Source organism: Spermophilus citellus (genome assembly GCF_964194105.1).
Source record: "Spermophilus citellus genome assembly, chromosome: 2".
Taxonomy (NCBI): Eukaryota; Metazoa; Chordata; class Mammalia; order Rodentia; family Sciuridae; genus Spermophilus; species Spermophilus citellus.
Genome location: NC_138183.1, coordinates 143,405,089 through 143,418,974, shown reverse-complemented (window position 1 = coordinate 143,418,974; position 13,886 = coordinate 143,405,089). Strand labels below are relative to the sequence as shown.

At 37.0% G+C, this 13,886-nt stretch overlaps 1 protein-coding gene across 1 annotated transcript; it reads left to right on the top strand.

The window, feature by feature from the left end:
- Positions 1-12,414: 12,414 nt before the first annotated feature.
- Positions 12,415-13,350, top strand: LOC308639982 (olfactory receptor 10G9-like; the record flags this gene model as incomplete). Its single annotated transcript, XM_081278410.1, has 1 exon — positions 12,415-13,350. One exon carries the CDS (start codon positions 12,415-12,417, stop codon positions 13,348-13,350), a length of 936 nt encoding a protein of 311 aa, XP_081134536.1.
- Positions 13,351-13,886: the final 536 nt, after the last annotated feature.

Genomic DNA, 13,886 nt, shown 5'->3' with positions numbered 1-13,886 from the left:
CCATTCCTGATTAAAGAGGCTGATGTATAAGGAAATAGGAAATGCATGTCTTGTTATAGCCTGGTTTGTGGAATAGAGTTCTGAGAGACTGCAGAAGTAGGTCACACTGTATTTGAAGACTTTGTTCCCACAGGGTATGCCAGTAAGTTTGGACTTCTACTTGGGCAATGCCATACCATTGTAAGTTGATAATCAAGGAAGCATCTAGGAAATCACTAAACATTGCCTCCTGTTTCAAAATGGATTTTATAGCTACATTTTGAGATATTTTTTTAAGTTTCTATTAAGTTTTAACACTTATTTAGGATTATCAAAAAGTGCTGAGTCCCAGAAATTACTCAGAACCTACCAGTCAACTTGTCACTGGGAAAAGTAGGCTCTGTGATGGTAAATGACAGATCCATGGGCATCTATGGTGCAGGTAGAAGATAAAGAGTAGCTAGATGGTAGACATGGCTGCCATCACGCTTCCACTGGCCATTAGGAGTCCAGCTGGAAGCCCTGTTTCATGTCACACCTCTGAAGCCTGTGATTCTGAGTTGCCTCTGAGCCTCTGTGAAAGGATGGATGTTTGCCTCCAATTTGTAAAGTGACCATGAGAAGGAGAGAAGATGGCACTAGGAAGAATACCCCACATGACACCTCACTGTGCAGGGCTCTGACACTCTTCAGACACTTCCCTGATTTTTTGCTGTCACTGAGGTTGATGCTGTTCACTACTAGTCCTAGGAGAAGAGGATCTTTGTGGTAGAGCTTCAAATTTAAGGGCTTTGATCTATCATGGCGCAACTCACTGGAAGACCCAGGTTCATTTCAGAACTGAGGCACCCATGTGAAGACTAAATTTGCCTGACAGTATAGGACCGCAACACATATTTGATAGAAAATTGTATTTAATGTTTATTGAGTGCTACTGTGAATTATGGAAATAAATTTATTCAATCCTTATAACAATCCTATGAAATAGAGGCCGCTATCAGGGTTCCACATACAATTGTAGATACAAATCAAAAAGGGAATTGGCATTTTCAAGTATAAGTAGGAGGGTTTTTATTTTTAGCCCAGTAAGACTTTAGAAGCTATGGTATTAAGATACAATCTATTCTTCTCTACTGTATGGATAGACAGGCAGATGGACAGATGGATAGTGGATGGAGAGATGGACTAAAGCAATTCAGAAATAATGAAAATACAATCAGGTGCTTTGGGGCTGGAATTTTATACTGCTTCACTATCCTAAAGGATTTTAAATAGGATGAACATTTTAAATTATATAGAACTTTTGAAAATAGATTTATTTTAGCTAAAACTTCAGAAATTGTGAATATATTAATTTCAATGTATATTCTACATTTTTACATTGGGCACATTTAGATTAGGAAATTTAATTTGAACTCTTGTGTTCTTAGGAAATAAATAATATATAAGCTAGCTCTCTGGTATGCAAATCATAAATCGAACCGAAGGAAAATAACAGAACAGAAATTTCTCCATTAACTGATTTTAAGTGTGTGAGATTTTACTTTCTGGTTTGGGAAGCTCTGTGTGTGGCCTTTCTTTCATTCTCCCAAATTAAATACAATATTCTGCCCCTGTCCATGGGGCATGGGTTCCAAGACCTCCATGTACTTTTTTTCTGTCTGAAAATTACATGGAACCAATCCCTACATTGATTATGTTCTTTTCTACATGTTTGTACATGATAAAATGTAATTTTTGCATGGTACTGAGGATTTGTGTTTGTGACAGGCTTATCATAAGCATGTTTCAACTTACACATGTGTGCTATTTACTTGTGTGTGCCTACTTTTCCCATTAGGGTGTGAGTTCCTTAAGGACTATTTTCTTTTTCTTTTTATTCCAATTTTATGGCATTATTTTCACATAAAGATCCTCAAATAGTATTGAACAAATGAGTTTCCCTCTGTGTGGATATCCCTATGACCTAGGCAGACAATATCAAAGATATATTAATTAGATATTATAATCTGAGTTCTAAAATCTTATGAATTATAGTACTAGTACATCACTACTTACTTGCTATATTATTTTGTACAACTCTCTCAAAATTTATGCTTTCAATTTTTTATTTAAAAGTGAGTGTAGGGATAGGCGTAGACTCACCAATAAAGAAATACCAATCTCTTCTCGATCTATACCAATTCATATAAAAAATTTTGTTCTTCTACAATGAAAATCAATTTTCCTTTTATTCCAAATTCTGTTTCATACCACAATTTCTTTTTTTCTTATTTATCTGCTGCCTTGAATTCTCAGTTTTTATTTACGTTTATAATTTATTGTTCTGTATACAGAGAAATAATATCTTTACCCCTGGGAAGACAGAAAAATACCCCAATTTATCTACTATCAACTAAAACAGCTTCAGCAATTTGGTGCATACATTTTAGCCAGTATCACATTATATTATCCACATATCATATATACTGATCTATGTAATGGGGAAAGAAGCAATTTGCACATATGGCCTTTTCAAACCCAATAGGCTTGATGTTGACCTTGAAACCCATCTGGTCCAGGCAACTCCAAGATATATATTGGCCTTTGGAAAGCAGACTTCAGACTTCTTTCCTGTCAAACACAATGCCATTAGGAGATCTCAGCTGCATTCTTTGCTCTCAACATCTCTAACATTTAATAAATATATACCTCAGAAAATCTCCATTACTATACCTCTACATTTCTTTTGTAGCCTTCTCTCCCAGTGACAACTCTCTGGGTGTGAATCTGCACTGAGGCCATTGCCTGCTTCCTCTTCTTGCTCTTTGCTGTTCCTTATGGAGGCCCAGTTTTGAGCTCAGCAGGTTGCTGGTGTTCTCCTAATGTGCCTTTTCTTGCTGTGTCACTGTGTTATTTCTGTGTTCTTTTAGGCTCACCCCTCCCTTTTATAGCCTTGTGAAACTATTGACAGTGGGGTCCCTAGGCTTTGACCTCCAGATTCTTGTTTTCTGGCAAGTAGCATCTTCTTTCCTGTAGACCCCATGGGGTGGGAGACTAGGGGGCTGACACTACTTCTGCTTTACCCTTTGGGGGCAATTAACTTACTGCACGGTATTAAGTCGCATTGGGCTTTGTTAGCAGCAAACCCTGCACTATGGCTGCTGCAGGAAGTTTGCTTAGTTGCTAGCAGTGTCCTTATAGCATCCGATCCTTCCAAGCGCAAATACTCAATTAAGAATCAGGATGCTCCCTCTGTTTCTTGGGAATTAAGTTTTCTTACCTATAAATCAGTGATAATTATACTTTACTCATTTATCCCATTAAGGTACAGTTTGTATCTGAAAGAACTTTAAAGCTAAAGATACTTCATGAATACATATTTTTACTTAAAAATGTACCTTCTCATTTAACTTGAAGCAAATTACCAGAGCATAGCTTTAGAATATAGATACACTATTTTTGGCAGAAACATCAGATCATCCATGTACAAATAGGAAGTGAAAGTAGGAACATTATAGCTGTGGCAATCCCTTAAAAGTCAAACATACTTAGATTAGAGCTGGATGGACCTTTATAGAAATGACCCAGAGCATACCCTCATTTTACACTGGAAACAATGGAGTTCTAAAGAGAATAAGGATTTTGCAAATGGTGAAAGTTATTCTACTTAGTTCGTGGGTAAAATGTCACTTAAATCATGTAGGTAAATGGTATGGATTCATCCAGCTTCTGGAATAGAGGAACTTAATATTCCTAAACTAGTGCTGGGCAAATTATTGCTCAATAAATATTTGCTAAAACAGTTCTTATCAATCAACATTGCACAATATTTTAAAGAAGCATAATTTTAAGGATTATATTGTGAAATATGGTCTGTTCTTTTTTTTGCATTTTAATTGATGATATCTTTATTTCTTCTTTAGGCTGTAGGCCATATGTTACAACACAAAGAATTTTGCTTTGAGATAAAAAGATCTGGAATTGAATTTCTATTCATCTACCCACCATTTGTATGATATTAATCAAGCTTCTATGGTGGACCTCTGTAATGGTCAATCAGCAATTTCATAGACTTTCTTAATCGCTACTTATTGCCAGATTCCTCTGAGCTTTGCCTGGCTGCCAAGATCTCCTCTCATCTTCTGTGCTTGATCCATTACCAGTTTTCTCCTCTGGATCTGTGAGTGTTCATAATCCTGAATTCCATGGCCTTTCTCAGCCAGACTAAGTATCAAGTGGCAATGCTGCAGGGTTAGGAATTCTGGACTCTCATCATCAGAATGGGCATCTTGACCATTATTCTGCCAATACCTTCTACCAGAACTTGGACATCATACTTCTTTATTTATTTATTAGTTCAAATCAGTTATATATGACAGTGGAAAGCTCTTCAATTCATTGTACACAAATGGAGCAGAATCTCTCACTTCTTTGGTTGTGCATGAAGTATAGTCACACCATTTGTGTAATCATACATGTACCTAGGGTAATGATGTCCATTTCATTCCATCATCTTTCCTACCCCTTTGCCCCCCCTCCCCTTTGCCCTATTCAAAGTTTCTCCACTTATTCAGTGTCCCCCCTGCCACCCCCCCACTGCCATATGGATTATCGTCCACTTATCAGAGAAAACATTCAGCTCCTGATTTTTGAGATTGTCTTATTTTGCTTAGCATGATATTCTCCAACTCCATCCATTTACCTGCAAATGCCATAATTTTATTCTCTTTTAATGCTGAGTAATACTCCATTGTGTATATGTACCACAGTTTCTTTATCCATTTATCTGTTGAAGGGCATCTAGGTTGCTTCCAGAAATATGATCTATTTTTTGAATGAGACATTTTTCATTGATAGAATCATGTAAAGTCAGTAAGAAGTATTTTTGATTTGTACTTATTAGTACATTTTCCTATTGCATGGCCATAATTTCCAAGCTTTTCTGTATTTCCTAATGGTAGTGAGTAAATCAGATTTAGGGTTTTGCTAGTGAATAATTCTACATACACAAAGGGAACAAAAGGAATTTAAGACTGTAAATACTTACTCCTCCCATTATAGAGTATTTTTGTTTTGTGATATCCCTGATGGGAACATATATTTCCAAATAATAATATGAGGCAAAGGAATTCTTAGTTAAAACAGGACTTTGCTTCTAAATTCCAGTTTGGATCCTTGGCCTTAGGAATTTAAGAAAGAACTATAATCTATGTTAGGGACACTAAGTGGTTGTTTTTCACCCTAGACCTTCCTTTGCTCTCAATTTGATTTTCTATGTGGATGGGTACATGGAAGGGGGTGGGGAAATTTCTCCCAAAGTGATGCTATCTTATCTTCCACATTTGAAGCAGAAGGGTGAAGGGTAGAGGGTGTGTTATGAGGAAAAGCAGAAGAAAAAATATTAAAGCAGCAAACGCCAAGTCTTGGGGAGGGCAGATCCAGTTTACCAGCTTTCTCAACACTTGAGTGGGAGGAGCAGATTAGAAGAGACCAACCTCAACTGATATCCAACATTCAATTAATTCCTTTGCTTATAACAGTGGACTTTTTAATTCCTGTGAAGGGTTGTGACATTCTCTGCAACCTGACGAAAACATTTGTTAGTTTCTCCTTTGGGGAGAGGCATGGGGATTCTGTAGGAGAGGTAATTCTATTCTCTTTTAATGTTGAGTAATATTCGTGTGTGTGTGTGTGTGTGTGTGTGTGTGTGTGTGTGTAACAGTTTCTTTATCCATTCATCTATTGAAAGGCATCTAAGTTGGTTCTACAGTTAAGCTACTGTGAATTGAGCTGCTATAAATATTGATGTGGCTGCATCACTATAGTACACTGACTTTAAATCCTTTGGGTATAGACCAAGGAGGGGTGTAGCTGGGTCAAGTGGTGATTCCATTCCAAGTTTTCTGAGGAAACTCTATACTCCTTTCCTTAATGGTCACACCAATTTGTAGTGCCACCAACAATAGATGAGTGTGCCTTTTCCCCCACACCCTTGCCAACAGTTATTGTTGCTTGTATTCTTGATAATTACCATTCTGACTGGAGTGAGATAAAATCTGAGTAGTTTTTATTTTCATTTATCTAATTGCTAGAAATGTTGAACATTTTTTTCATATATTTGTTGATTTATTGTGTGCCTTCTTCTGAGAGGTGTCTGTTCAGTTCCTTAGTCCATTTATTGACTGATTTATTTGTGTTTTTTTGGTGTTAAGTTTTTTTGAGTTCTTTATATATCCTGGAAATTAGTGCTTTATCTGATGTGCATGTAGAAAAGAGAGTTAAACAGATGGAGGTGAAGAATATCATGCTAAGCCAAGTAAGCCAATCTCCAAAAAACTCAGGCCCAGTGTTCTCTCTGGTAAGTGATGCTGATCCATAATAGGGTGAGGAAGCATAGGAAGAATGGAGGAACTTTGGATTGGGCAAAGGGGAGGGGCCATGAGGGTAGGCAATATGGTGGAATGAGATGGACATCATTATCATTATTCTAGGTACATGTATGATTGCACAAATTGTGTGACTGCATCATGTACATCCAGAGAAATGAAAAGTTGTGCTTCATTTGTGTACAATGAAATGAAATTCATTCTGCTGTCATGTATAACTAGAGAGAAAAAAAGAAAGAAACAGGGAGGTTGAGGCTTAATCTGTTTTTCTCAGGCTGGGGAGATAATGGTGCATAGTATTTAAGAGCATATATGTGGGACTTCACACAGCATGACAATACATTTACAAGAACTTTCTCTTTAAAAATAAAAAGGCAATTCTATAGCCTGCTCTAGCACCAGAGACCTTGGGGCTTCAGCACAAACACTGGTAGGTGAAGTGAAATTGGTACACAGCATACCTAGTGCAGTGTCTAGCATATAATAATAAGCAAGTAGTAAATGTGTTTGAAGTAGAATAATTGAAGAGAAAAAAGAAGGAAGAAAAAAAGGATGAAAGGAAAGAAGGAAGGAAGTGAAACAGACTACCTTTGAAATTAAAAAGCAAATTCCTGATAGTTGCTTTTCTGCATCCCAAAGTTCTTCATCCTGAGAACAGAACCAAAGAAATTAAGACTGATGTATTTTCTGCTTAAGCATAACTGAATTTGTATATGTATAAACCTGCCTTTAGTTTGTGTTAATTATATCCATTTCTTGGGACTAGCAAATAAGCAATCTCATTTTGTTTCTCCCCAGTTTAATTGAACTACATAAAATTCAGTTTTACTTTGTTTACTTTTTTCTCATGTGGGAAGGCATCTGGTTATCAGGATTCCAAGCAGGCTCCCTAGTTGGGCTGCCAATAACGGAAGGAAAGAAAAATGAAAAAAAAAATCAGAAGGGAGAGTAAGGGGAAGGATATGTGAGATTTATGAGATTGAAAGGAATCTCAGAATTTGAAGGAGGATGATACAGTGAAGAGGACCAGAGGGTAAAATATTCTGGGAGATGAAAGGGGTTTGGCTGGGTTTGTGGAAATGGATGAAGGCACTGTCAAGGGATCAGAATTGTGGAAGGAGATTCAAGATCTCCAGAAACTTGCCAGAAGAGAAATGTAATAGAAGGTAATGGCAGTAGGATTGTTCTGAAGTTGAGGTCATATCAGGTGAAAAGGTGATTGCAGGTATCTGCTTAATGATGCTTATCATATAGAAATTCCACTCCTGGGGGTATGTGTGTCCATATGTATCTGACAGAATTGTGTGTGTGTACAAATCCAAATGTGCATCCAAAAGAAAATATAAATAATATACAGTATATGCTTGCCAAGTGAAATTTCATAAATATACAGTGTTTATATCTGCACCTATATTCAAAAACATGTATTCCAGAAATTTTTTGCAACACTAATTTTAATAGACAAAAGTTGAAAAATTTTAAATATCTAACCACTGAGTGAAAATAAATTGTTGCAAATTCACACAATGAAATGCTGTATAGAAATTATAACAGAAGCTCTACAACTATATGTAAAATGATTTAGGTTATCATTTGTACCCACTGATTTATGTTTGTTAAGGTTTTATAGAAGAAGTAAAGCATCTATTAATTTTATAGACCAGAGGATTTTGATTAGGAACAATTTTGCCTTATAGGGGTAATTTGGCAATATCTGGAGATATAGTTGAGGTCACAGGAATTGGTATCTACTGGCTGGAGGTCAGGGATACTGAGGAACTCCCACAATGCACAGAACTGACCTTTATGACAAGGCCTATTTTGGTCCAAAAGGTTAATAGTGCTGAGGTGGAAAACTCCTTTCCTAGATATGTGGACTCAATAGTGCATACTGTCTTGATTTGGAATAGGTCCCCCAAATGGTCAAAGTAATTCTTGAAGAAATATAACAAAACTGGAAGACTGTTAACATCAGATGTGAAAATTGACTTTGGAGCTATAGTCATTTAGAGTGTAGTATTTGTATTATGCTAAACAAATAGAAAAATGGAAGAGAATAAAGCATAAATAAACTGAAACACAGTCATACAACAAAGATGACTTACAGTAAAGAAAGAGAGTTTTATTCAATAAATTATTTTCATTTATTTGAATACTCAGAAGAAAAAATAATCCTGATGCTATTTCACAAGTATACATCAAAAAATTAAATATAGATGGATTGAGGATATAAACGTGGCAGTCTTTATAATAAGTAAACAAAAATTCATGAGAACCAAACAACACAAGAGTCTAAACATAGACATGATACATTGGGTTGAAATTATTATATTTTAAAAGATAAAATTTGTAGCTAATATTCTTTGATCATGAAGTAATAGAGTACAAAAGCAAATTATTATAAAGAAATTATAGGGCTGGGGATGTGGCTCAAGCGGTAGCGCGCTCACCTGGCATACGTGCGGTCCGGGTTCAATCCTCAGTACCACATACAAACAAAGATGTTTTGTCTGCCAAAAACTAAAAAAAAAAAAAATAAAGAAATATTAAAAATTCTCTCTCTCTCTCTCTTTAAAAAAAAAGAAATTATAATAGTTGTAAACTTATACCAAATTTCTACAAAAATATTTAATAAATGAGGCAAAAAAATCCTGATGTCATATCTAAAATATCCGTATGTCATATCTTAAGTAAAATTAATTCCAAACGAAGTAAAGGAAAAATACTAAAAAAACTAGATATTATTTGAATGAAGACTAATAAACATTTGGTGTAAGAAAAAACTTAAGCAAAATACCGATGTCAAAAACAGTACAGGAATAGGTTGATAAAATTTCCTAGATCATAAAAAAGCAACAAAAGCAAAGAAATTTAAATTTGAAAACATATTTTACCTTACAGAACAAATGAATTAATAATTTAAGTTGTAAATGTTCAGACAAAGCAATAAAAGGCTATTAGCTCAACAGAAAAAAATGAATAAAATTCCTAAAAGTTAATTCACAAAAGAAGATACAGTTTTGTAATATAAGTGTTCATTAACATTTGAAAAAAGCAATAAAAATTATGAGAGCACTAAAATATAATTATTTTTATACAGTTGGGAAATCATTATTTATATATATAGATGCTTCTTTGGGAAAAGGGAGTGTGAGACTCTAAACAACAACAACAAAGTTGGAAATTTGCATCTTGTAGCTCTGTATAGAAAGATGATGAGAAAGAGTGACATCCACCAGGAGAGTGCCAACAAGTGATGCTCATAGGGATTCTGAACAATTTTAATTGAGAGGAAGCCATTGTGAGTATCTTTTCATCACTGGTGAGGGACAGGTAAGTCCCACTTCCCTCCTCTGAGGTTTAAAATTAGTTCCAGGAAGACTTGAACTATCCGAGGAGAGTGCAAATAAGAAACAGGTAGGGAGATGTGCAGCCTATGAAAAAACCTTCATTGGGCTCTTCCTGTTTTGTGCTCATCAAGGGAACCTGGAAACCCACAATTAATCTTGTCCCCTGAGACTCCAGGTCAAGTTAATTCTTTGCCATTTAGCCTGGTTGGTTTGCATTCTCTGCACTTCAGTGGTTTGGTTTGGTAGAAATGGACCCATCTTTCTCAACACAGTGCATGTGTTTTTGGAGTGACAGCTTGCAAAGTAGAGGCTGTGCATGTGGAGAGGGGAGCGTAGAGAGGGGAAAATCATAGGAGAAACTCAGGCAAGTTTGACAACTGCAATGAGCCATGTCCTATGGGGTGAGTTCTTACAAATGGAGCTTTCACTTATTTCCCCTGATTTCCATCCCTTGTTTACCTCCATATTTCACGCACTGAGATGTTACTTGGACATTGCTAGACTTCACCCTCATTTTAGTGATCTAGTCTTTCTTGATAGAAGATGGAAAGATGAATGGATTGGCACAGCAATTGGGTGGCTCCAAGTAGCTATTGCGTTGTTACAGAAGACAAGAAAGTCAAACTTTGGTCCCTCCTCCCCCATAGCCCAGGCTGAGACTGCTTTCTTGTGTTTTGCCCCTCAGACTACCTTGGACTTCATCTGATGAACATTTGCATGTTTCATCAGATCTGAAAATAAAGTTATTCTGTTGGTTAAGTCATGTTGATTCAGTAAATATTTCAGAGTTACACGTTTTTCTTCACTGTTGAAGTCCTGACATTCATGTTGGTGGTTATAATAGTTCCGTTTCCACTATTTTTATCCATATTTAAAAAATACAGCTTTCATGTTGCTTAATCTATGTTCCTTGGAGACAGAATACATTTTATCTCATCTCTGCTAAGAGCAGATCCTGGTTTCTACATAACGGAAACTTTACTTTATTAGGTTTGACTCAAAAGAATTAGTAACTATCATAAACTCTAGACAATGTTTTGTATTAAACAAAAAAATACAATTTATGCATTAGTTGTAAAAAAAAAAACACTTTTTCTTGACATCCAGCTGATGTAGACTCCCTCTGCTCACATAGATTTTGCTTTTTCTGTCTCAGGTGTTAAATACAAAAAATAGACTTGATAGAGTTGTCTTCTTGTATTACAGCATTGTCTGGGTTTATTAGTATGAGAGGTATAGAATTGGTCAATATGTGATTTCTAACAAAGTCAATATTAGAAAATTTAGATATCTAAAATGGAAGCATGCATAAAGTATAACTGTCCTTGACCCCACAGATGGTGGCTGGTATAGTACATGTGAAATTCTATTTTTAAAATCCTATAAGGGATGATGAAATGGAGAATAAGCAGGGGATTGGCCATGTATTTTCTGTGAAATGTGGGAGGCTGTGGGAAACTCTACTATGGAGGGTAACTGATATTCTTACTTGCTATGAGATACCAGAAAAAAGGAGGTGGTTGTGGTGACTGCAGAAACTCAACCAAAGAGGAACACTTCCCCAAGATCTAGCTTTGAAATTGAGAAGTTGCTTCAGGAAGCACATAAAATTTACTTATTCTCTTGCTATCTAACATCAAAAAGTCAACCGTGTAGTAAAGCTGCACAAGGTGACATGATCACTACTACAGTTTGTTGAACAGTTATGACATGCCAAGCCATGCAGTAAGTACTTTACATGTATCATCTTATTTAGTGTCTGTAATTTTGCAGTGAACTAGGTGATGTTGGTGATGTCAGATAACATATGAGGAACCTAGAAAATTATTTAAGTATACTGTGAATTTAAGAAACATTCATTGCTAATGAGAATTAAGTCTGTCTCTATTTCCTCGTGAAACTTGGAGAGAAAACAGAACCTGCTAGTTAGAATCCAAACCAATTGCAAGACATTCTGCCTGGGGTACTCTCCCTGTTTAATCACCTATCTTTGAATGAGCCATAAGCTTCTGAATATGATGGCATGTCTAACATAGGAACATTGTCTATTGCTACTACAGTGTGTAATGTGATGGACTGTGATCAATAAATGACACAATGACAGCAAAAGGAGAGTGATTCTCCTTCTGGCTTTGAAGAAGGTGCTGCAATAATTTGAGAAGGCCAGGTGGCTAAGACCTCTTAGAACCTGGTGTGGCTTTTAGAAGCCTAAATTGCTGTGCCCTGCCGAAACCATCAAAAAAATCTAGACAACATCCTAAACTGCAAAGACTTAAATTATGACAATTACTTTAAAAAGCTGGGAATAGGATCCTGAGCCTCACAGGAGATTGCATCCTAGAGATGCAATGAGATCCATCACCAAATGACATGACTAGCAAACAGGGTAAAAAAAAAATTATATGATTTATATCATTAAGTGGGCTGTAATTAATTTATAATTTATCAAAAGAAATCTAATAGAATGATTTTTCTCTTTTCTTCCTCTTATGTATTTGTGTGTATCTGTATGTGTGCACATGGATGTGACAGAGAGATGGTAGACCATCCCAACACATTACCAAAGATTTACAACAAGCAAAATTGAGTACAACTCTGGAATTTCTCATAATGGATGATGCAAGTGCCACATGGAGAATGGATTCTCAGTTCTCAATGAAATGCTAAAGGCTGGATTCTCTTCATATGTCCACAGTGAGAGTGACTATGAGTAGGAAATGTCAAACGGGAGCCTTGTGACAACGTTCTTCCTCACAGGCCTTCCCCATGCTCCAGCACTGGACACCATGCTCTTTGGCATCTTCCTGGTCATTTACATTCTCACTGTGCTGGGGAATCTCCTCATCCTGCTGGTAATCAGGGTGGATTCCCACCTCCACACCCCCATGTACTACTTCCTCACCAACCTGTCCTTCATTGACATGTGGTTCTCCACTGTCACAGTGCCCAAAATGCTGATGACCCTGGCCACCCCAGGCGGTGGGGCCATCTCCTTCCATAGCTGTGTGGCCCAGCTCTATTCCTTCCACTTCCTGGGGAGCACCGAGTGTTTCCTCTACACTGTCATGTCCTATGATCGCTACCTGGCCATCAGTTACCCTCTCAGGTACTCCAGCATGATGAGTGGGAGAGTGTGTGCCCTCCTGGCCGCGGGCACCTGGCTCAGTGGCTCCTTGCACTCTGCAGTCCAGACCACCCTGACATTCCGCCTGCCCTACTGTGGGCCCAACCAGGTCCAGCATTACTTCTGTGATGCTCCACCCATCCTCAAGCTGGCCTGTGCAGACACCTCGGCCATTGAAATGGTCATCTTTGTGAACATTGGGGTGGTGGCCTCGGGCTGCTTTCTGCTGATAGTGCTGTCCTATGTGTCCATTGTCTGCTCCATCCTGAGGATCCGCACCTCAGAGGGCAGACACAGAGCCTTTCAAACCTGCGCCTCCCACTGCATCGTGGTCCTTTGTTTCTTTGTGCCTTGTGTTTTCATATACCTGAGACCTGGCTCCAGGGACGTCATGGATGGGGTTGTGGCTGTTTTCTACACTGTGCTGACACCTCTTCTTAACCCTGTTGTGTACACCCTGAGGAACAAGGAGGTGAAGAAAGCTTTGTTGAAGTTGAAGGACAAATTGGCCTATTCTCAGAGCCAGTAAATGCTACAAAGTTGATATGTTCACTTTTTTAAAATCACTACTCTACTTTAGTTGTAAAAGATCATGTTTTTCTGTGGCTATACCTGTTCAAATATTTTTAAGTCTTCCCTGCTTTGTGTATGTCTCTTTTTATAAGACTCCAAACATACACTCAAAATGAAGGCTTACAATATGTTAAATTATGTTTGCTAAGGATAATTCCGTATTGCTATGTATGTATGTGTATATTTACATCTTTATCAAAAATATGATTTATGGAAATAATATATTTAGTAGGCAAAAATAGGAAGCTAAGGGGTTGGTGTTGTAGCTCAGTGGTAGAGTGCTTGACTAGTGCGGGTGAGGCACTGGGTTCAATCCTCGGCAACACATAAGAATTAATAAATAAAAATAAAGTCATTATGTCCACCCAGAACTAAATTTAAAAAAATAGGAAACTAAGTGCTCATCCAAAATTGAATTAAAACTAAGATGTTGAATATTCACATATGGATTTATATACAGCAACAATAATGTATGATCTGTAACTTTAAAAT